We start from the raw sequence: 25,000 nt of genomic DNA, 5'->3' as shown, positions 1-25,000 counted from the left end.
CATATACATAACTCTCTCCGTGCGGGAACTGAATTTTGAAGGCCTTTGCAAACAGTTTGGATCCAGATGAGACGCCACAGAACGTGGCGTCTCATCAGGATCCAAACTGTTTGCTATCCTGATAGTATTCTTTGAAAAAAATCGAAGAAAATGCTAATTTTAGAAATTCTGCAGACGACATTTTAGCAGACGACAAATTTCCCAGCATGCAAAGGGATATAACTCTTGCAATACTAAATTGCTGATATGCAAGCCTCACTTTGCCTTCCACTTCCGTAGAGATACACGCCCGACCCTATTTCCGTGGAGAGCCCTTCTAAGGACCTTACAGACCTACCCGAGTCCCTCCCAAGGCTCTTCATACGTACCGCATCGACCCGGAAGTTCTCCCTAGGGGAGAAGGGTGGTCCAAGAAAGGTCCGCTTCAAGGAAGACCACACCGTTACTCTCGACACCGACGACGCTGACGACGAAGAGGAGGAGGAGGAAATCAAGTTCGTGCCTCTTCCGCCCAGCCAAAAGGAGAGGCCGTCCTCCAGAGCTAAACTGGACGAATCGACTTCGAAATTGCGGCCCCAGAGCTTTGTAAGAGTTGTGATGGCCATGGGACACAACCAACATTGCTGCAGTCACATTCCAACTCGCTAATCCCCTCCCCTGTCTTATTGCCATACCACCAGTCCTCTTCAACTTACCTTTCTAACATCTCACGAAGTTTCGTCTTTCCTTCACCCATTGGAATAACCCGTTTCGAATTCCCGTTTTACTTGATCCCGTTAACTGATGTTTGCATGTTTCAGAGTTTCATGTGGAGCCCCGTGGTGAACATGAGTCAAAACCAAACAGTAACTTGTTTGTCATTTGTTTATAATTTGTAGCTCTGTTTTCATGTTGGTTTAGCTCATTCATAGCGTTTGTAAACTTACTGTTCGTGACGCAACGGATGTGTACCTACCACCAAATTAATTTCATACTATGTTCAATTGGAATCTTTTATAACAAGCGTTTTTAACCCATTTATGCCCAGTGGACTCTCCCATCTTTCTAAGTTGGATCAATTTATTTCCAAAATTAGGGATGTCTAGCATATTTATTTCTATATTTAGAACAATTCTTACAGAAATTCCTTTAAGCAAACAGCGTAGACCCAGATGAGACGCCGCATCATGCGGCGTCTCATCTGGGTCTACGCTGTTTGCAATGTCCTTTTTTCAGGACGCTAGGCATGAATGGGTTAATAGAAAAAAAGCATTGCATATCTACCATAAATACCGGAGACGCAAATAATATAGAATGTCGTCTTGATTAAAAAAATTCAATACATAGACCACCAAATCTCTCTTATATTAAACTAACGTACACTTCTTTCATAATCTTAATAACTCGTCTTCATTTATTAGCATTTCTGTAATCCTCTTCTGCGCCGCTTCTTGTCTCACTTTTTCGTTGTCAACTGTTTCGCCTAAATTAACTTATTCATGCCTAGCGTCCTGAAAAAAAGGACATTGCAAACAGCGTAGATCCAGATGAGACGCCGCATAATGCGGCGTCTCATCTGGGTCTGCGCTGTTTGCTTAAAGGAATTTCTGTAAGAAATATTCTAAATATAGAAATAGGTATACCAGACATCCCTAATTTTAGAAATAAATTGATCCAATTTAGAAGGATGGGAGAGTCCACTGGGCATAAATGGGTTAATACGTGTATCAGCATGGTGTGTTCCTCTGTGTTTTAGTCTGTGTGTGAATAGTTTATTGATAACATACAATTCAAATTATTGTTTACTTTAAAAACGTGACTAATGTAAATCATTTAAAATAATTATGTATAAAATTGTATTGCCTATCAGTTAACAGTAACTGATAGTTTGTATACCGGTATACCGATACATTTAAATCGTATTCAGCTTTACTCAAGTGTGTAATATATAACTTTGTAGCATTAATCTTGATTAGATATATTCAACTATTCTTTCTACTATATATTGTGCAAATAGCATTTAAATACATATTCGAAATTTCTATATACATGACAAGCAAATGAATAGTATTAAACACTGGGTTTAAAACATCTGCGAAAAGAGCCCCGCGCAGGCTAGTCTGGGACACCTAACGCACATGCATTAAGCCCAGTTTTTCTGGAACAAGGCCCAACTGATGATTGATATTTTTTTCTTCAGAGAGTGCCATCTCGTGAGAAACTGCACGCCGAGTACCGGCCTGTTTCCCAGAATACGTCATACTCGACGTCAAGCGCACCTGCCGGTGACGTGTTCGTTCAGGTGGAGGTCCTATATCCTAAGGACTGCTTTGTAAGTCGGAAGGAAAGCTTACCACGTGCTCCCAACATAATTTTGCATTTGTAATGGTATATATCATAATTATATTAGAACGTTTATTGGAAGATACGTTACTATATTAAGTTCATTGGAATAGGCAAAATGAACATATTATAGTTGTTGTTGTTGTTGTTCTTGAACACTACTTATGTTTAATGCATTTTATAATAGTATCTGTTTGAAGACATACATAATGATGTACTAAGTTCATCCAAACATTGCAATTTAAATTCAAGTTCAGCAGACTGAAAAAACTGGAATGAAAGCTGAACAATCATAATCGGCACTTCATGAACTTTCAAAGTGAAACCTCTATGCCATAGCAAGCCTCGTTCTTGGAACACTGGGTTTAATGCACGTGCGTAAAGCGGCGTCCCGGGTTATCCTCTGCAGTCCTCAGAGGCCATGACGCTTTCCGCTTTTACAGTTTTTTTTCCCGTTTAAATGAAGTTTCCTCTAAACAAAATTCCGTCAATGCGGAAATTATCGTCAGACTCACTGGTAAGTCTGTGTGGATTGCTCAGGCTGATCTGGGACGACTTTAGGCACGAACATTAGGCCCAGTTTTTCTAGAACGAGACTCATAAAATTAGAAGGCGGACGATTTACACGCAGCGTCTGTGGTGTGCGTTCTTTCAGGGTCTGAACACGCTCAAGTACGTGATGGACGCGGACGATGTGGTGTTTGATGTGGACGGCGGCGTGGACTCGCCCATCTTGTCGTTGGTATGTACCGCATATGAGAGCCGCGGTTTGAGAAAACCGGGCTTAAAATGTGCGTTAAGTGTTGTCCCAGATTGGTCTGTGTAGTCCACACAGGCTATTAAAGGACGAAACTTACCGCTTTGTGACAAGTTGTATGAAACAAAATGCGAAAAAGCATTGAAAACTCGGCGAGTAGATGTAGATTATTCATTTACTAACGACTGCTTACACTGTGTCTATTGATGTTAAATGCGAATGTTATGTAACATCAACCGCTTCCCTTAATCCTCGGCCAAATATCTTGTGAGAGATTGGTCATGTTAATTATCTCTACGGCCATTATTATCAAACACCTACCCTCTCCGAAGACAGTTGCTTGCGCACTCATGTGCACTTAGTTTCAGTAAACCATTTAGTATAGTAGGCAAATCTTGCAAGGGAAAAGCTTTACTATGTAGACTGTACTCCTGGTATATCTGAAATACGCTAAAACAAACAACAAAAGATTAGCCGCGCTTTGTAAAACATTTAATACATGTGCGTAAGGTGTCAGCTCAGATATACCGGTGAAGTCCGCACAGGCTAATCAGAGATGACACTTTCCGCATAAAATGGATTTTCGCGTAGAAGATTATTGCAATGTGCCCCGTTTTCACAGAGCGATGCTCAAATAGTCTCCATTCGCTGTCCGCAGGTGAGCCGTGGAGCGGAAGTGATCATGCTCTCCAAGAAAGTGCTCCTAAAGTACGCTGACCAGCGCTGCAAGCTGCGCATCCGTGACATCATCAAGGTGTACCCGGCGGAGGACACCATGCAGGAGAGCATGCAGCTAGAGGCGGACTGGTCGGCATACAAGGAAAACGTGATGGCCGCGTACATGAGCACTCGGCTCAACTCAGTTTAGCGGAACGGATTCCCTGTGTTTGTTGTCATCGGTAGCTTGGACTCGGTAGCTTTATGTATTAACAATATTACCATATACATGTACAGTATCAGGCAGTTGATCACTGCTGTATATCAGCCAGTACACAAGTTGCTACTGTTGTTTAGGCAGGTGGCTACTGTTGTTTAGACAGGTGACTACTGTCGTTTAGACAGGTGACTACTGTTGTTAAGGCAGGTAACTACTGTTGTTTAGGCAGGTGGCTACTGTTGTTTAGGCAGGTGGCTACTGTTGTTTAGACAGGTGACTACTGTGGTTTAGACAGGTGACTACTGTTGTTTATGCAGGTGGCCTCTTTTGTTTAGACAGGTGGCTACTGTTGTTTAGGCAGGTGGCTACTGTTGTTTAGGCAGGTGGCTACTGTTGTTTAGACAGGTGACTACTGTTGTTTAGACAGGTGGCTACTGTTGTTTAGGCAGGTGGCAACTGTTGTTTAGGCAGGTGGCTACTGTTGTTTAGATAGGTGACTACTGTTGTTCAGGCAGGTGACTACTGTTGTTTAGGCAGGTGGCTACTGTTGTTTAGACAGGTGACTACTGTCGTTTAGACGAGTGACTATTGTTGTTTAGGCAGGTGGCTACTGTCGTTTAGGTAGGTGGTTACTGTTGTTTAGGCACGTTAACACTGTTGTTTAGGCAGGTTGCCATTATTGTTTAGGCAGATGGCTACTGTTGTTTAGGCAGGTGGCCACTGTTATTTAGGCAGGTTAAAACTGTTGTTTAGGCAGGTTAACCATGTAGTTAAGGCATGTGGCTATTGATGATCAAGAAGGTGGCTACAGTCGTTTATGCAGGTTAACACTGTTGTTTAGACAGGTGGCTAAAGTCGTTAAGGCAGGTTAACACTGTTGTTAAGGCAGGTGGCTTTTGGCGTTTAAGCATGTGGCTACTGTCGTTAAGGCAGGTGGCTACTGTTGTCTAGGCAGGTGGCTACAGTCGTTTACTGAAATCTCAAATAAACATATATAGTACGTGTGAAGAAATCTCGAAAACGTATGAAGACTTGTTTTCGTGATTACAGCGAATAAACACTACAATACGATATGACTAAAGAAGTTCCTGCTTGAGTTTTAGTAAGATGAAGTCTTTGTTGAATTCTTTTGTATATTTATATTTTTCGCTATTTGTATTACGTTTCAACATATTCTGTTTGTTTTGTTTAATTTGATTTTATGCCAACGAAATAAAAATAAAAAAGAAGCGTTTTTTTAAACATTTATTATGCATATTGTAACATTTTGTCATGGTATACTATATTGCATAAAGGTCGTAGATATAGTATAATTTATACAATTCTATCAGCATACTACTTAATTGTATAACAATATCTGCTTAAAGGCCTGTAAGAACAACATGTATATTAATGTACCTCGGTAATGCATTACAACGGCAATTCGGGACAGATGTATATAAGTACATCGGTCACAGGGATGTAGAAAACAAAATGACTTTTTATTATCTTTATTTTTATTATTATATCTATTAATCACAATGCTTAAAAAGTGAGTTTCACGATTAATAAACACATAATTTGAATTAGAAAAATGCAAAGAACGGACGAAAAATAACAACAAAATAAACAAGTAATGTACATAAAACAAACGAAAATTTATTTTGTGCAATGATTTGTCGCCTGGTCAAGCTTCTTGTTCTCCGCAATCTGACTGGTGACGTCACCGAGGAGCACTTTCTTGTAGAGCGTCCAGTCCTCTTTGATCTGCAAATTATCCTGAAACACTTCCTCTTCCGGGTATGCGCGCACATCCTCTCGTATCCGTTTCTTCACCGCCTCGTTCGCATGCTTCACGAAGAACTCTTTCGACAACATGATGCATTCCGCGCCTCGACTCACCTTTGAAAATACAGTCATACATATATCGTATGGAAGTTGGTACATAGTGTATATAGTATCATATAGATATATTTAGTATGTGCAGTAACATATTTATAAGTAGAATTATGTGATAAGGTCTACTGAATAAGATATCACATTAAGTGACTCAACTTAATGAAAATATCTTAAAAATAAATAAACATGAGATTAAGTAATGTGACTTTCTTTAAAAAAAACCGACACCAATTAAAATAGGTTTGTATCAAACAAGACACGACATTCATATATTTAATAAGGTTTATTGTTCAGTGCTGTTTATTGTATTTAATAGTTCAACAAAATCATGACATTGCCGAAAACTCTATTTGCCACTCACCAGGCTGACTACCGTGGTAGACCGTTGTAAACCGTCTTCAAACGTGACGGTATCCAGCCCCTGTGGTACAAAAACTGTCGTAAGTATGACTCGCGTCATGGGAAAATGGACCTTATGCCATATGCAGAGGGCGTAGCCCAAGACCATGCCTCGCAGCCCCGATGTCTGGTTAAGGGCTATCATGTCCGATAATGAGACCACAAAATGTTGCGTGACTTAATGGGCTTCAAGGCAGCTCGTGTCCAGACCGCGCTAGTGTGCTTGCAGGTCTGAGCTGGTCGCATATTGCATAAGACCCATTTTCGCATGACGCGGCTCAGATGACTGGTAACAAGTACCAGCATTTTTACATATAAGCATGGGTATAGACAACACGTCTAATTGCCCTTTACATTCGACCATAGCACTGGGTTCAGGTCAGCAATATTGAGTTACTTTAAAATAGAAACCATAAAAATGTTACAATAAATTCGTGTCTCAAACTTATAATTACTATGACATTTGTAGACTTCATTCGACCCAAGATAGATATTTACCAACCTACAATTATTAAAACAAAAAAACTGCGCATACATGACTTAATACAAATTCATAATAAACATATCGCAGAATGCATCATTTGACTAAGAAACGGATCAACAAAATCGAGCAATTATGTCAACATTACTTACAAAGACGTCACGCGGTTTCATAAGGGTCACCTGCACGAACACCGGTCCGGGTTTGGTCACAGGCACAGGCTTCGTCTCTGGCACTTCCGGTTTCTTCGGGATGCACCTGCGAGGTGGCTCGTAGCGCTTCCGCTTTGCGAAACTGCTCTTTGCCGGCGCCTGCAAGGGAGCTTACTGTGAAGCGCTTGTGATATGTAACACATTCCTATTGGGAGGGAATAAATACACGTCTTTCTTAAATAACCGCAAAGAAACGACAAAAAACAACAACGCACAGGCATACAATATAGCAACTGCATCCGGTATGCATACGTTATGAAGTCTGCGCTAACATCCGTCAATACGTAGTATGAAAAAAAGAAGCATTTGTATGAATGGGCCGTGCTCTTTAAAATGGAGTTTTACTGCATGTGCGTTAAGTGTCGTCCCAGATTAGCCTGTGCAGTCCGTAGGGGGAAACTTTCTGCCTTAACTTGATTTTTGCTCAGAAGAAAAATATCATTAAAGCGGAAAGTGTCGTCCCTGATTAGCCTGTGCGGACTTCACAGTCGTCCCTGATTAGCCTGTGCGGACTTCACAGTCGTCCCTGATTAGCCTGTGCGGACTTCACAGACTTATCTGGGTAGACACTTCACACACATGCTTGAAACTTTTTTCACATAGTACGGCCCAAATCTATTGCAATATTACGCGCATCTTATGCAGAATCCTTCCGCTATTGGATATATAGGTTATATAATATACTATTAATACGGACAATAAGACGATATACATTTTAACTCGTCTTCAGTCAGGAATAACGCTCATAATAAAACAATACAAAATCCATATTTAGTTAAACATGTTACATTACTGATTGCAAATTCCCATGCTAATAACGTTGATAAACTTACAAAATGTGCCGACTTGGTGTGCGGATGTTGACTGTAGGCTCCTTTGGAGAACTTCTCGGGCCGAGGCGGTCCGCTCTGGATAACACAGCGGTCATAGAAATAACATCGGAAAAAAACGAGAGATTTATTTGAGGAATTAGAGGAAGCGCAGATGAAATCAACCATCAAAAATTATGCTTCAATGCATATGAGCAACGTTCTGTGTAAAAGGGGCTTAAACAAGTGTCGTCCCAGATTTTCCTGTGCAGTCCGCAGACGAAATTTTCCTTTTTTGTGGATTTTTTTCTTTCTACGGAAGTCTCTTATAAACGAATGTCCCGCAAGGTGGAAAGTTTTGTTCCAGATTAGCCAGTGTGGACTACGCAGGCTAATCTGGAACAATTCGTAACGCAAATGCATTAAACCCCGTTTTCCCAAAGCGTGTCATGTAACGTTTTAATTTTACAAGTGAAGACAATTTTTTTTCTTGGGGTACTATAAGTCACGTCCGTTAAATGCAAAGACGGGTTATATTTATTTCATTGTTAACTATTTCATTGGTTGTTCATGTGTGCATTCTACCATTAAATTTTAACTTTACCATTCAAATTTTTATAAAGGGAAACACAACTGAGATAAACGTCAAGCTTAAAGTACCATTTTACCATTTGTAGTTTTACCATTTTACCATTTGTAGTTTTATAATTAACCATATTACATTTCAATAAAGGGAAACACTACTTAGATATACTTCAAGCTCAAAGTACCGGGAATAATACAGCTTTTTAGGGCGTAGTGCTTGTACATGTATGTAACGAGTAATGAACTTTGAAATTGAACGTTAATACTTTCATTCCGATTTAATAAAGAAGCCTCGCTCTGGGAAAACGGGGTTTAGTGCATGTGCATAAAGTGTCTTTCCAGATAAGCCTGTGCGGACAGGGACAACGCTTTCCGCTTAAATTTATTTTTTTGCTTGAAGGACGTCTCTTCTTAGCGGAAATCAATCTAAAGCGAAAGTGTCGTCCCCGATTAGCCTGAACAGACTCCACAGGCTTATCTGGGATTAAACTTGAAGCACATTCTTCCCTGTTTTTTTCCAGACAATGTAACCTTATTGAATTCAAATTCACACACATATTGACAAGGAAAAACATGGAACTAAGTCCATACCGACTTGTCCTTTTCAGTAGTTCTCCGCTTTTTGCGACGAAGACCGGAGTCAACCTTAGGAGCTGAAATATAAAAACATTTGAGTTATTGCACTTACGTAAAGCATAATGTCGTGCAACAATTTCAAACGTAATCTGCATTAATCCTACAGATATCCGGATATTTTTCAATTCAATTATTTGATTTTACAATATGAGTCAGATCAATATGATTTGCTCGGACGCGCAGTCGATATAAATAATAAATGAGGTTGCATTTTTTAAAAGTTTTCATGGTTAAAATTCTTTGCTGAGCCTCGTTCTATGAAAAGAAGACTTAATGCATGTGCGAAAATTCTTGTCCCAGATAGGCCTGTGCTGTCCGAACAGGCTGGTCGGAGATGACACTCTTCGCCTGGACTTGATGTCCTTTTACAAGAGATTTTCTTTAAACGAAAGATGCCATAAACGCGGAAAGTAGCGTTTGTCCTTGCAACGTCTATTTTACGCACACGCATTAAGCCGACTTTACATAGAACGAGATTAAAATTTGAATAATCATCACTTTTGCTAGAAAACAGCCCTGGGGACCGTTTCAATAAACGTCTGAGTACACATTTATGATACGATACATTTTTCAAAGATGCATAATTGCTTAAGTCCATATCATATGATTATAAATTTTCTGTACTTTATTAATTTCATTGGCATTTCTAAAGACGTATACGTTTGATGAGCATGGCGAGCTAGTTCGTCTACTTTTTAAGATTACAAAATTCTCTCGTAAGTTAAAATTGTCGTACGATCGTTTAGGAAACAGCCCATGGCGTTTCCGCGGGATTGATACCTTACCATAGACAATGGCCTTCATATTGGCGGGAAGGAATTCGTCATAAGCCACCTTTGGCTTTGCATTGGCGTTCGGGATGACGCCTTTCAGCTTCTTCATTACGACACAAGAACCCTATAGGGAAAAATAGTCCATGGACCCGTTTCATTTAACACCGAAATTGACATCTTAGACATGGGCATTATGAACATGACGATGCTTTATGTTCAAAGAAGTATCCATATGTCTGTCATAAGAATGTCGTCATTTTGGAAAACTTATTTAACCGCGTTCTATGAACCTGGACTTAATGCATGTGAAGTCCACATAGGCATAGAAGCATAGAAGCAACGACACTTCCCGCTTTTATAAAATTATTCGTTTTAAAGATTGTCTTTTCTAAACGACAGCTCTATTTAGGCGTATATATAGGTATAAATGATACCCACCGACTTGACGATATACAGCCAGTCCGAGTCATTGCTGTTGGCGACAATGGTCATATTTCGCCTGAAAAGAATGAACTGACTTCATCATATTAAAATAAATTAATCATAAGTTAACATTTTCTTTTTCTTCAAACCAATTTTAAGCAATAACCATTCTAACAAAAAGGAATGGAATGTTTATCCAAACAATGCATAATAAAATAGTATTAACTTCAACCATGTATGTGACTCAGCAATGTATACATAAATTCCAAATATATATACATGTAAACACAAATGCTCTTCCTTCGAATTGTATACTGACATAAATCTGTCTTTAAATGAAATCTAGATGTATTGCAAACGTAAAGTTATATACATTGAACATTTGGTACACTATTTCTTAATTTTATAGCATTTGTATATGTTGCACACATCACAATTAAGTGCATTAACCCTTTCCAACTCAGAGGCAAAGTGAAAATTGCTATTTCCAAACAGCATAAAACCAGAACAGCCTGCGAGTAACTCGCAGTCAGTTCAGGTTTTATGTTATTTGCTGCTCATCAGTATCTAAGGGTTGGAAATGAAGCCTTCAAAACTTGAATCTAGTAAGAAAGGTCTTTAATTGAATTTAACTTTCTATGGGACTACAAACACGTCAAAATACGTATCTAAGTGGTCACGGGTTAAGAGAGATATAGAGAACGGCTTACTTGTAGAAGTGAAGCAGAGATATCGAGAACGACTTACTTGTAGAAGTGAAGAAGACAATGTTCGGGATGTTCCACCAACTCATGTATCGGCCAGTCCTTCATAAAGTCAAGGTTACTGAAATAAGATGATAGGTTTGATTTTTTTATAAGCCTCGTTTTGAGAAAACTGGGCTAAATGCATGTGCGGAATGTATCGTCCGAGATTAGCGTGCGTATTTCGCACATGCGTATTTGGGACGACACTTTCTGCCTAAATTGTATTGTAAATTGCTTAAAAGAAACTTTCTTAAAAAGAAAAATACCAAAAAAGCGCAAAATGTCGACCCAGATTAGCCGTTTCAAAATGCACATGCATTAAGCAGAGTTTTGACTGAATGAGGCCATTATATGCTGAAATCAGGGAAATTCCTTAATAGATATGATATAGAAACACACGAGTGACTTAATGGATGATTATGGAATAGTCCGAATAAATGATAAACTAAAACACGTGCGAAGTAGATAACGTAATAAAGGATGAATAGGCGAAAAAAAGACAGTTTGAACAACGTCGGAAATGAGACAAATAGAAGGGAAAGGGGAGAAAGAGAAAGCAAGAATAAAAAGGATTCATGAACAAAATTATCAATGACAGTTCTCAGAGTCTGTGCTGACTCAATAAAAGATGAATCCCTCCAATTATATAATAAGTTCCTTATGATATTATAAGAATTGACGCTGCGCCTAATAAACACACAACTGTATTTTTTTCTCTTTTTGCAAAGTCGGTAAGAACTTAGTAAGAACTAATGCGTGTATTGTATTTTTCGTCCCTCAAATAAGCTAACATTTTAATTCGAACATATTATAAATTAGCCGCGCTATTGGGCGACCGGGGTTAATGCATGGGTGTTACGTATAGTCGCAGTTAAGCCTGTGCAGTCCGAACAGGTTCATCCGATACGATACTTTCCGCCCTGATTGAATTTGTGTTTATAAGATAATTCCTTTACGCAAAAATTCCCATTAAGATGGAAAGTGTCGTCCCTGATTAGCAAGACTAAACTGGGACACCACTTTACGCACGTGCATTAACTCTTTCAGCAGTTTGGATCCAGATGAGACGCCACAGAACGTGGCGTCTCATCTGGATCCAAACTGTTTGCTATTCTGATAGTATTCTTTGAAAAAAAATCGAAGAAAATGCTTATTTTAGAAATTCAGCAGACGACATTTTAGCAGAAGACAAATTACCCAGCATGCAAAGGGTTAAGCCTTGTGTTCCCAGAGCGATGTGAAAATAAAACAAATATAACAAATCAATCCATTTATTCCCGTGATTTTCTGTTTCAACTAAAGTTCAGGGTATGCCATGATTCAAGAAGACGAAGCCAACCTTATAAAGCGGATGTGCTGCGGCATTTCATCGTTTCCGTCACCGGACATGAAGATGTCAAAGAAGTCGTCGCGCCCAATAGACAGCAGCTGAACTGTGTCTTGTGTCGTCACAGTGGCGGTGCGCTTCGAATGGTGCAGCAATGCCAACTCCTGTCCTCAAAGAAAAGCAAAAGAGTTGCATATTGGCCACATGCTGGAAAGACTGCGCTTAATGCATGTGCAGTCAGTCCACACAGGCTAAACAGGGGCAACACATTCCACTTAAATGACATTTTTCGTTTAAAAGAAGTCTCTTTTTAGCCAAACTTTAGACAAGGCTGAAAGTGTTGTCCCTGATTAGCCTGAGCGGACTGCACAGGCTAATCTAGGACGCACGTATTAAGCCCAGTTTTCCAAAACGCGGCTCATATTATACGTGACTTTCTCCACATTGACAAAATCACCATAGTAAAGACAAGATGATGGTATGAAACTCTTGTCGTGAACAAACACATTCAGACAGTTTATGCAATAGTTCAATACACCTGCGTATCCTTGAATCTTAACTGCATCACGGTGAAGCACTGATGAAACTCCGTGAAATGAAAGTTATTAAATATCAATCAGAGGGGGGTGGTGGTGGGTGGTGGTGGTGGTGGGGGGGGGGGTGGTGAAGGGTGGTGGTGGTGCGGGGGGTGGGGGTGGTGGTGGTGTGGGGGTGGTGGTGTGGGGGTGGTGGTGTGGGGGTGGTGGTGTGGGGGTGGTGGTGGGGGGTGGTGGTGGTGGTGGTGGGGGGGTTAATCAGAATAAGGACGTAATTTGAAAACAGTTCAAGGGGATTGCATTAGTAAATGGAAAGTTATCATTACTTCAAAACAGCTAAATGTTGTCATTTAATAACAGCTACAGTGGATTTTAATAGGTTAATGGGACGTTAACATTGAATAACAGCTACAGTGGAGTTTAATAGGTTAATGGGACGTTAACATTTAATAACAGCTACAGTGGATTTTACTAGGTTAATGGGACGTTAACATTGAATAACAGCTACAGTGGAGTTTTATAGGTTAATGGGGCGTAACATTGAATAACAGCTACAGTGGAGTTAAATAGGTTAATGGGGCGTAACATTGAATAACAGCTACAGTGGAGTTTAATAGGTTGATGGGGCGTAACATTGAATAACAGCTACAGTAAAGTTTAATAGGTTAATGGGACGTTAACATTGAATAACAGCTACAGTGAAGTTTAATAGGTTAATTGGACGTTAACATTGAATAACAGCTACAGTGGAGTTTAATAGGTTAATGGAACGTTAACATTGAATAACAGCTACAGTGGAGTTTAATAGGTTATTGGGACGTTAACACCGAATAACAGCTACAGTGGAGTTAAATAGGTTAATGGGACGTTAACATTGAATAACAGCTACAGTGGAGTTTAATAGGTTTATGGGACGTTAACATTGAATAACAGCTACAATGGAGTTTTATAGGTTAATGGGACGTTACCATTGAATAACAGCTACAGTGGAGTTTTATAGGTTAATCGGACGTTACCATTGAATAACAGCTACAGTGGATTTTGATAGGTTAATGGGACGTTAACATTGAATAACAGCTACAGTGGAGTTTAATAGGTTAATGGGGCGTAACATTGAATAACAGCTACAGTGGAGTTTAATAGGATAATGGGATGTTAACATTGAATAACAGCTACAGTGGAGTTTAATAGGTTAATGGGACGTTAACATTGAATAACAGCTACAGTGGAGTTTTATAGGTTAATGGGACGTTACCATTGCATAACAGCTACAGTGAAGTTAAATAGGTTAATTGGACGTTAACATTGAATAACAGCTACAGTGGAGTTAAATAGGTTAATGGGACGTTAACATTGAATAACAGCTACAGTGGAGTTTAATAGGTTAATGGGACGTTAACATTGAATAACAGCTACAGTGGAGTTAAATATGTTAATGGGACGTTAACATTGAATAACAGCTACAGTGGAGTTTTATAGGTTAATCGGACGTTACCATTGAATAACAGCTACAGTGGATTTTAATAGGTTAATGGGACGTTAACATTGAATAACAGCTACAGTGGAGTTTAATAGGTTAATGGGGCGTAACATTGAATAACAGCTACAGTGGAGTTTAATAGGATAATGGGATGTTAACATTGAATAACAGCTACAGTGGAGTTTAATAGGTTAATGGGACGTTAACATTGAATAACAGCTACAGTGGAGTTTTATAGGTTAATGGTACGTTACCATTGCATAACAGCTACAGTGAAGTTAAATAGGTAAATTGGACGTTAACATTGAATAACAGCTACAGTGGAGTTAAATAGGTTAATGGGACGTTAACATTGAATAACAGCTACAGTGGAGTTTAATAGGTTAATGGGACGTTAACATTGAATAACAGCTACAGTGGAGTTAAATATGTTAATGGGACGTTAACATTGAATAACAGCTACAGTGGAGTTTAATAGGTTAATGGGACGTTAACATTGAATAACAGCTTCAGTGGATTTTAATAGGTTAATGGGACGTTAACATTGAATAACAGCTACAGTGGAGTTTACTAGGTTAATGGGACGTTAACATTGAATAACAGCTACAGTGGAGTTTACTAGGTTAATGGGACGTTAACATTGAATAACAGCTACAGTGGAGTTTAATAGGTTGATGGGACGTTAACATTGAATAACAGCTACAGTAGATTTTAATAGGTTAATGGGACGTTAACATTGAATAACAGCTACAGTGGAGTTTAATAGGTTAATGGGACGTTAACATTGAATAACAGCTACAGTGGAGTTTAATAGGTTAATGGGACGTTAACATTGAATAACAGCTACAGTGGAGTTTAATAGGTTAATGGGACGTTAACATTGAATTACAGCTACAGTGGAGTTTAATAGGTTAATGGAACGTTAACATTAAATAAAAGCTACAGTGGAGTTAAATAGGTTAATGGGACGTTAACATTGAATAACAGCTACAGTGGATTGTAATAGGTTAATGGGACGTTAACATTGAATAACAGCTACAGTGGAGTTTAATAGGTTAATGGGACGTTAACATTGAATAACAGCAAAGGGGAAATTAAACGGAAACGGAAGGTTATAACTGAATAACAGCAAAGAGGTTCAAGAAGAGTTCATTCAGTAAATTTGAATCAGGTGGAATACAATCAGTAAATAGAACGTTCTAGTTTTAAATAGCTAAGGGTGAGTTCATTAAATGGAAATGTATCATGTTATATCGGCTAAGTTGTTCGCATACCATCCCCGGAAACCCGATATGATGTGAAAAATTGGACGTGCTTGGAAAAGTTTCAGATAAATTTTGCTGAATTTCGGTATGGTTAATAAAGCCAGTTCTATAATTGTTTTAAGGCATTTTTTAATAAAAATATCTTTTGGTATATGCAAAGGTGGTATTATCATGTATGTTAGAAAAATCCTGGTTATTATTATTCAGGATTTATTGAAATATTTGAAGTCGACGATGCAGGGATTTGTCCCCTATTTAGTACTTTATTTACAAATTTCTTTAAATGTATGCCAGTGAAAAAGATTTTGCACAGAAAATGATATCAACCAATGTTCCCGAGTAACATATCCGCCAGGGTTTCTTTAAAAAAAAAAGGTATTGGTGAGAAATTCGACTTTACATTCAACATGTTGATGAAAAAATGATATGACCTGGTGCAGTGTCAAAGATGTCAAGATATGACAGGAGTGCAGTTCATTTATAAACATAAAAAGTGGATGTCGGACATTCCACTATATATGTTTTAGAGCATTTGTTTTATTTTCCCGCATCTATTAATAGCCTCAGATTATGAATGAGCAAAAATACTACGTCATTAAGACGCAGCAGATAGCGGACTATTTAAATCATTAATAACCATTCTCTTCCGCGACACGTATAATACAAACATTGTTTATTGATTTTTTTTCTGTATACGCTCCGTTCAAAAATATTCCATTTAACACGATATTCACATTATGTTTCCATTTGTGAATGAATAAAGTTGAAGAACTCATACCTCTTGCATAAATTATACAATTCTTTTCTCGCGTGAATGCAGCAGATGCGGCAGATGCGGCAGTTATCAGCTTTATCGTAGTTAAGAGAGAACTGGCTTGAAACGCGTGGTTCTAACCTTAGTTGTTCGCTTGCAAACAACTAAACATTACCTAAAGTACAACGGTTTGTGTTTCAGTTATTTTATGTTACACACGTTATTAGAATTATGAGCTGTTTACGACAGCAGCCTACCCCGAAGCTCATGCCCTGCTTCATCACTGTGGCTGTCTTCACGAAGGAGGCGCCTGTCTTTGCGTCCTTCAGCAGGATCGTCACCACAGCTGGCAGAAAAGACAGTAAAAATACAATATTCGCCCTGGGAGAACGGGGCTTAATGCAAATGTCGTTCCAGATTAGCCTGCGGGGTCCGCTTACACTGGATTTTCGTTTAACATAATTTCACTTTATTTGAACAATTATTAAAGCGGAAAGTGTTGTCCCTAATAAGCCTGTGCAGACTGCACAGGGTAAACTGGGACGGCACTTTACGCACGTGCATAAAGCCTAGTTTTTCTAGATAGAGGCTAACGTACAAACATTGTTTTTATGCCGCGTCCTTTGAAAATGGGTGCTATGCCCTATGCGACCATCCTGATCCCCCCAGACCAGCCAGTGCATGCTATGCCCTATGCGACCATCCTGATCCCTCCAGACCAGCCAGTGCATTTGCACAGTCTGGTCAGAAGTACCTTGTCTGCTAATATGACCGCAGAACATTGAGTGACTTTATAGCGGATCGGGTAAACACCTGAACAGACTTCGCGGATACGCAGGCTGGTTTGGAGCTACATTCATTTATTACAGCACATATATTTATAAGTTACAAAAACATATATCAATTATATTCGCTTTCTTTTGTCATTATTGCTTGTTCTATGATTTGTAGTGATTTTTTTATCACTGATATATTAACAAATGTTTGGTAAATACAAAAGTTGATTGATAAGATACTGTTCCTCTACACATTGAGACATTTTCAAATAGATCGTACATATTTATAATGAGTCACATTTATAGTATATGAGTACAAACTGGACCATTTGGCCACTAAGTGTACACGGTAGGCTGATATTCGGTAATACATACCGTGACCAGACAGAACGAAGTAGAAGTTTTCCGCGATGTGTCCCTGACGAATAATGATTCTCTTCGGTGCCACCCTGTCAACGCAGAAAAGGTGTACACATGTTGTTTCCACTAAACCTCACAGTATATATTTATATAGTTTAATAGAACCAAAAAAATAAACATACTTGCAGATGTACATGTAATTCAAAACTGTCACGCTTGAAGTGAACAGACAAACTATTTTAAATGCAGTACATTGAGAGAAATAAATATCAAAACACAATGTACATGCGCGAACATTCTATTTTGTATCATCACAACACAACAATTTCTTATAGGTGCGTGGCAAACAATCGAACGTCCATTTGGTGCATTACAACTTCTCATTGACTAAGCGCACGAACCTCGTTCCGGGAAAACTGGGCTTATTGCATGTGCGTTAAGTGTCGTCCAAGATTAGCCTGTGCAGTCCGCACTGGCTTATCAGAGACCACACTTTCCGCTTTAAATATTTTTCGTTAAAGAAAGTCTATTTTGAACAAAAATCCAGATAAGCGGAAAGTGTCGTCCCTGATTAGCTTGTGCGAACTGCACAGGCTAATCTTGGACGATACTTCACACACACGCATTAAGCCCAGTTTTCCGACAGCGAACCTCAGTGCATGTATAGTAGTTAAGACACAAGTGTTACTTACACCTCATACCAGGCCACCTTGGCCAGCTTCTCCTGCATGTGCAGCGGGTATTCGGCGTACGAACGCAGGCATTGAAGTCCGAACATCGCCTGTAACACACAATGATATGTACATGTATCTAGCACAGAAAAGGCACATTGGAATACATAGCGAAACATGTAAAGCATTTAATTTTCAATGAGCAGCCGATAAAAAATGCAATTATGTACAGCATTCTGGTGTAAACCAAATATTGGTGTTCAAAAATAAAGGGAGAAATTAAATATGGCGTTGAACCTCAGAGTTTTAATAGCCCAACATTTGCATTGAGAACCGAAGTGTGTATAACTATCCTAACTCCAAAACATATGTTTCAGTGGTACATTTTCATGATTTGCCAAGTGTTTCAGTGGTACATTTTCATGATTTGCCAAGTGTTTCAGTGGTACATTTTCATGATTTGCCAAGTGTTTCAGTGGTACATTTTCATGATTTGCCAAGTGTTTCAGTGGTACATTTTCATGATTTGCCAAGTGTCTCAGTGGTACATTTTCATGATTTGCCAAGTGTTTCAGTGGTACATTTTCATTATTTGCCAAGTGTCTCAGTGGTACATTTTCATGATTTGCCAAGTGTTTCAGTGGTACATTTTCATGATTTGCCAAGTGTTTCAGTGGTACATTTTCATTATTTGCCAAGTGTCTCAGTGGTACATTTTCATGATTTGCCAAGTGTTTCAGTGGTACATTTTCATGATTTGCCAAGTGTTTCAGTGGTACATTTTCATGATTTGCCAAGTGTTTCAGTGGTACATTTTCATTATTTGCCAAGTGTTTCAGTGGTACATTTTCATTATTTGCCAAGTGTTTCAGTGGTACATTTTCATTATTTGCCAAGTGTTTCAGTGGTACATTTTCATGATTTGCCAAGTTAAGTTAATGTGGCCGTGACCCGATTCAAGTCATGGGCTTTCCCAGCGAGGTGTTTCTAAGTTAACGTAATATACTCCTGTTCTCTATTTTAATATAAAGTAAAAATGAAACGTGTGATAATAGGACTGTTGATAAATATACCAAACTTCGTTCGGATTCAGAAATCATTTGTACCACTGCAACGCGCATAGGTGTTATACAAATACAAATACAAATTTTATTTTAAGTCGGTTTGTACATTACAAGTATAACATTAGCGATGTATCGCTTTTGACCGACAAGGTGTTGACAAACAAGCGAAAGCACATTGGGATGTTGAACACCAAAGTTGGGTCGACCCCGCGGTGCACACAAGGTTGTTTTTGTTAATGACAGGTTTTACAAAAAGAGTAGAATCTTATAAGATACACTGAAAAATATTGAAAAGAAGTATCCGAGTAAATAAAAAAAAAAATATAAAGCTTTCTATTAAAATACTTATAACATAACGGCATGTAGTTAATAGCTTTTATTTAATTACATATATCAAAGTACGTCAATTGGAAATTTCGAAATACCTGGCGAGAGAACTCTGCATCCACTTTTATTTCTACACTTGCTCTGACGTCATAACACGACGTACACCCACCGCCTACACTTGCTCTGACGTCAAAACACGGCGTACACTTACCATCTGCACTTGCTCTGACATCATCACATGGCGAACTCTTACCGCCTACACTTGCTCTGACGTCATCAAACGGCGTACACTTACCGTCTATACTTGCTCTGACGTCATCAAATGGCGACCAGTTACCGCCTTCACTTGCTCTGACGTCATCACACGGCGTACACTTAGCGTCTACTCATAACACGGCATACACTTACCGCCTCCACTTGCTCTGACGACATCACATGGCACTCACTTACCGTCTTCATTTGATCTGACGTCAAACACGACGTACACTTACCATCTGCATATGATCTGATGTTAGAACACGGAAAACACTTACCGTCAGCGCTTTCTCTAACGTCATATGACGGTGATCAATTACCGCCTGTACTTGCTATGACGTTTTAACACGACGTGCACTTACCGTCTGTAATGCTCTTACGTCATCACACGGCGTACACTTACCGTCTGCACATGCTCTGGCGTCATTACACGACGTACACTTACCGTCTGCACATGCTCTGACGTCAGAACACGACGTACACTTACCGTCTGCACTTGCTCCGGTGTCCGTTCCGCCGGATCCGTAGTCAGGATGCTTTTTGTCTCGGTGCTCAACGATATCTGGTAATACAGTCATAAAGCGTTTTGATTATGACACAAACGATTAAATTGGGTCATTTTACAGCTTCCAAAATTTCATTTGTATTATTAAGAATACTAGCGACTGTATAAACAGTAGCTTTAATACGAAGTGCTTAAAAACTTTATTGCGAAAAAAAATACACGTGCAATGATTATATATGGTTATAGCTGTTTTTACAGGTTAAAACGAAATAAAAGAACTTATTCAGCGATCAAGTCGCTAAGATCATTGACCATACACATATTGACTCTTAAAATATGTATTAATAAAACAAAACGATAAACCGTTCACGCAACTAGCACAAGTTAATCACAAGTTATTCGATACATATGCATAAGAATTTTATAAAAATGTTGGTGCACGTGATACCCATATCATCAAGCGCAACGTATGTCTGGTTTAATTACCATTTTATTCTCGCTCTGGAAAAAAACGGCTGTTAATGATTGTGCGTAAAGTGTCATGCCTGATTAGCCTGTGCAGTCCGCCCAGGCTAATTATGGGAAAACACTTTTCGCCTGGACCTGATTTTCTTTAAGAAGATTCATTATTTGAACACAAAATTAACTTAAAAGCGGTAAGTGTTGTCCCGATAAGGCTGTGCGGACTGCACAGGCTAATCTGTGACTACACTTTACGCACATGCATTAAACTCCGTTTTCACTAAGGGAGACTCGTTTGTATGAAAGGTTGACACACATGTTGACCGCAGTACTCAGACACGAGTCCACATATCATGCGATCTATAGAGTCGCGTTCTGAGAAAACTGTGCATAATGCATGTGCGTAAAGTGTCGTCCCAAATTATGGACGAAACTTTCCGCCTAAATTGGATTTTTGTTAAGAAGAGACTTTATTAAAACGAAAAAATGTCATAAAACGGAAAGTGTCGTCCCTGATTATCCTGTGCGGACTACACAGGCTAATCTGGGGCGACATTTTACGCACATGCAGTATGCCCAGTTTTCTCAGAGCACGACTCTATACCTCTGTACCTCTTTCTTGGCCTTAAAGATGCTGGGGTCAAACGAGAGGCCGGCGTTCTTCATGCTCTGCTCGGTGGAAGGCGTCTCGCTGGCCATGTCGATGAACGTCTTCATCCCCGACATGCCGCTCGTCGGCTGCCTGTGGGCAGAGGGGAGACAGAGGTTTGTGTGAAGCATACAAACGAGAGGAGCAGACCAACTTAAGTATATATTTGCTAAATGTTTACCGCTACTTCTCATTTATAATTTAAGAATATCTAGGTACCAACAATTTGCATTTAAACATATGGAACCTCTCACTTCTTAAAGTACCCACGCACGAAACAATACACATACGAAAGCATGCAAGTACGTAGCTAACGTATCGATATACCACCCACACACTGCTTTTAGGCATCGGGCAAAAGGTGTAAAAAATCAACTAGAATAATGAAAGTTATTACGTGTATGTGTTTGCACTTATAACCATGCATTAAATGACCGACATGAACAGTGATCTGACTTCATAAGCGAAAATGTATCTTTAGCACAGAAAATGCGTGTTTTGTTATAGGACAATATCAATTGCAAAATCTGTTGCTTGACCACGCATGGTTCTTTAGCCACGACACCAAGGTGTTCTTTGACCGACAATGTAAAATGTTGTTAGATACTAACAACTCTCTATGACAAATAATCGATCGAGATCTAGTTAATGGTGTTGTGTGTTGTTTGTTGGGTAGTGCGAGCTTGGGTAGTTTATTCGTAGTCTTTTGAAAGATTGTTATACGTGTACGACAGAAAGATACATCTACGCTCATCTGTATGTGTTTGAAACTGAACCTTTTTACGTGCCTTCATACCAAACATAAACTACAAAGAATATGTGAATATGTTTACTCGTCTTCATGTCCGCATGTTATGGTCATAGCGCGATATGTACATTGCATATCCATGTAAGACGTAAGACAAAATAAACATACTGAATGAAACTTACATATTTTATTTAATGGATTTAATACAGTAACTTAAAAACGCAATAAAAACATGAAATGTAGGAGCAAAATTACTAAAGGTTAATTGCTAAGAGTGTAAGTGTCGCGAATGAAAACTTTGGATACGTAATACGGGCTATACTATTTGTAACCACCTTCATAGACATATATGAGCCGCGTTATGCGTAAATGGGTCTTATGCCATATGCAGTCAGAGTAGCTCCAGACCAGCCTGCGAAAATTGCGCAGTCTGATTTTGGCTGAACTGTTCGCTCTAAGGTCGCATAAGGTTATGTGGTCTAGTAAGTTGACAGAGTAGCTCCAGACCAGACTGACCGAATGCGCAGGTTAGTCTGGGGCTACGCAGGTCTCACGGGGTGAAGGACCCATTTCGCCTGAGGCAGCACATATATACATTAGTGTCCAGTAAACATAAGCATACACGCATACTTATTTACTATTTATAACATTATGTAGGAGGTACGTTTGATATAAGTTTTAGCATGTAAAAGCGATATCTCTGAAACAATGCACGATATTTTTTGGAACGAATTGGGCCTATATTTACAAAAAAATTCTTAAAGTATCGTTAATTGTTTAGCACTAATATGCGTTAAACCCATTTAACTGAGTGTGAAACATTTAATTAACTGGACTAAAGTGGTTATGCAACTATTTCGCACGATTTCACAATCTACAAAAGCCTGCGTTATAAGCCCTAATTCTAATTCTATCCTATATAATACCAAATAAGACTGGCGATGTATAAATTATACCGTTTGATTGCCTCCACTCTAAACAAATACAATATGTACATGTATTTTTAAAAATACAAATGTACAGGTGTGTACTATGCTACGAAACTTATATTAATACTTATTGGGGACAGTTGAAGGCGATAGAAGTACTTTTTATCTGTTGTTTTTGTTTATTTCTTCCTTTGGTGATATTTAAGTGATGTAATATATGAGCCTCGCTCTGGGAAAACATGGTGTAATGCATTTGCGTAAAGTGTCGTTCCAAGTGCTGTCTCATATGTTACTAAGGGACGAACCTATTTGCATAGACTGGATTTTCGCTCAGAAGAGAATTCCTTAAAACGAAAATATAAATTAAAGTGGAAACAGCGTTCCTGATTAGCCTTTGTGGAAAACACATGTTATTACCTGATGCCTAATATAAATGATAATGAATTATTTTTTGCTATTTCCTCGTGGAAAAATTAATGTTACAATGTTTAAAACTGTTACCGGTGAATATTTCGAACTGTTGACTGGTCAATAGTTTGAACTGTTGCCCGCTCGTGCATAAAATTAAAACAGTGAATACAATTAAAACAAGAGTCATTTGCTGTTTGACATTTTCCTATGCTTCAAGTTCTACGTAAGGCCAAGGCATGTGTTGAAAAATGTCTATATTCAGGTTTCAATAACACTGTTGTGTTTAAATTTAATGTGCTTTTTTTTCTATGTCTGAAATTTGATCAGGTAATAAAACAGTTATTTCATGGATGCTTGGTGAACAGTCAAAACTGTTGTCCCTCGGTATCAGTGCTGACATTTGGAACTGTTGCCCGAGGCCGATAGGCCTCGGGCAACAGTTCCAAAGTCATCCCTGATACGTTGGGACAACAGTTTTGACTGTTCACCGCGCATCCCGCGCATCCATGAAATAGCTGTATACTATTATCCTGGGGCAATCCTTAACGCAGATCCTTTTAGCCCCGTTTTCCCAGATCGAGGCTCTTACATATTATGTATCCTAACACTAACATTCCCGAACGTTCAGAAAAAATCAATCGAGAGGTCAACAGTTTAAACCACGTAAACATACTGAGCTTTCGTTTAAAATCCGTTCAGACAAAGACGGTAAGCACCTTCAGTTGAACTGATGAAGCACATATCATAAAAATTGATTGAACGAAAACGGTTTCATATTAAAACGGTTTTGTCGCATGTCATGAGTGTCTATCCTTCGTTGACATCTGTTTCTACAAACCATGAATATCGCTGAGATAACAATAGTTAGTTTCTGGGAGTATTACAATAAAGATTTATAGCTCTGGGCTACTTGCGATCACCTCGTTCATTCTCGGAGCCCCATTAAGATAAATTGAGCAAACACATATGATACCGGTGTAAATAAACCCTTGTTTGTCGAGGATTGATTTAGTGATGTGTAACCGCTAGGGCGGTAAGTCATCACACTGATCATTTTAAAACTTAAATGTTCCAGTATATGTAATTATAATGCCTCAACAATTGCCACCATGGGCTTCCGGATAAAGTCATATAAACTGTAGTGATCAACAGAAGAAAATACTACAAGCAACATTATGAAGATTACGAGTAATATTTGTTTTTCTGCTGAGAACATTCAATAAAATTAGTTTTAAAATGACTTATTTACAGATTTTCGTCTCTAAAGAAATTAAGTTTAATGTATTTGCTGCAAGAAGTTCAAATATTTTAAACAATCTAAAATAATGATTAAGTATAAAACAATATTGAATTAGAAAATTTCCCCTGCCCCACGCTTAGGACCCGTGGCCCATAAATCCATTTATGTCTAGCGTCTAGAAAAAATGAAGAGGCAAACAGCGTAGACCCAGATGAGACGCCGCATCGGCGGCGTCTCATCTGGGTCTATGTTGTTTGCTTAAAGGAATTTCTTTAAAAAATATTCTAAAAATAGGAATTAATATACCAGACATCCCTAATTTTGGAAATAAATTGATCCAATT

At 38.8% G+C, this 25,000-nt stretch overlaps 2 protein-coding genes across 2 annotated transcripts in view; one reads left to right on the top strand and one right to left on the bottom strand.

Annotated features, from left to right (window-relative positions):
- LOC127878712 (uncharacterized) overlaps positions 1-5,155 on the top strand; it is a 21,599-nt gene extending 16,444 nt beyond the window's left edge. Inside the window, exons 13-16 of the mRNA XM_052425244.1 lie at positions 280-585; positions 2,180-2,311; positions 2,978-3,064; positions 3,738-5,155. Of these exons, the coding sequence (XP_052281204.1) occupies positions 280-585; positions 2,180-2,311; positions 2,978-3,064; positions 3,738-3,947 (735 nt within the window). The 3' untranslated portion in view covers positions 3,948-5,155. The remainder of the gene's footprint in view (positions 1-279; positions 586-2,179; positions 2,312-2,977; positions 3,065-3,737) is intronic.
- A 275-nt stretch (positions 5,156-5,430) lies between these two features.
- The window catches only part of LOC127877833 (cyclic nucleotide-binding domain-containing protein 2-like), a 22,594-nt gene continuing 3,024 nt past the window's right edge, over positions 5,431-25,000 (bottom strand). Inside the window, exons 4-17 of the mRNA XM_052424097.1 lie at positions 21,293-21,422; positions 20,201-20,275; positions 18,089-18,177; positions 17,412-17,485; positions 16,518-16,606; positions 12,238-12,389; positions 10,900-10,977; positions 10,168-10,228; positions 9,742-9,853; positions 8,912-8,973; positions 7,760-7,834; positions 6,867-7,025; positions 6,196-6,255; positions 5,431-5,837 (exon numbers count right to left, since the gene is read on the bottom strand). Coding sequence (XP_052280057.1) covers positions 5,595-5,837; positions 6,196-6,255; positions 6,867-7,025; positions 7,760-7,834; positions 8,912-8,973; positions 9,742-9,853; positions 10,168-10,228; positions 10,900-10,977; positions 12,238-12,389; positions 16,518-16,606; positions 17,412-17,485; positions 18,089-18,177; positions 20,201-20,275; positions 21,293-21,422 — 1,459 coding nt within the window. The 3' untranslated portion in view covers positions 5,431-5,594. The remainder of the gene's footprint in view (positions 5,838-6,195; positions 6,256-6,866; positions 7,026-7,759; positions 7,835-8,911; positions 8,974-9,741; positions 9,854-10,167; positions 10,229-10,899; positions 10,978-12,237; positions 12,390-16,517; positions 16,607-17,411; positions 17,486-18,088; positions 18,178-20,200; positions 20,276-21,292; positions 21,423-25,000) is intronic.

The sequence above is a fragment of the Dreissena polymorpha genome, chromosome 4 (genome assembly GCF_020536995.1).
Source record: "Dreissena polymorpha isolate Duluth1 chromosome 4, UMN_Dpol_1.0, whole genome shotgun sequence".
Classification (NCBI taxonomy): domain Eukaryota; kingdom Metazoa; phylum Mollusca; class Bivalvia; order Myida; family Dreissenidae; genus Dreissena; species Dreissena polymorpha.
Note: the sequence above shows the minus strand (reverse complement) of the source record. Positions and strands in the feature narration are given on the sequence as shown.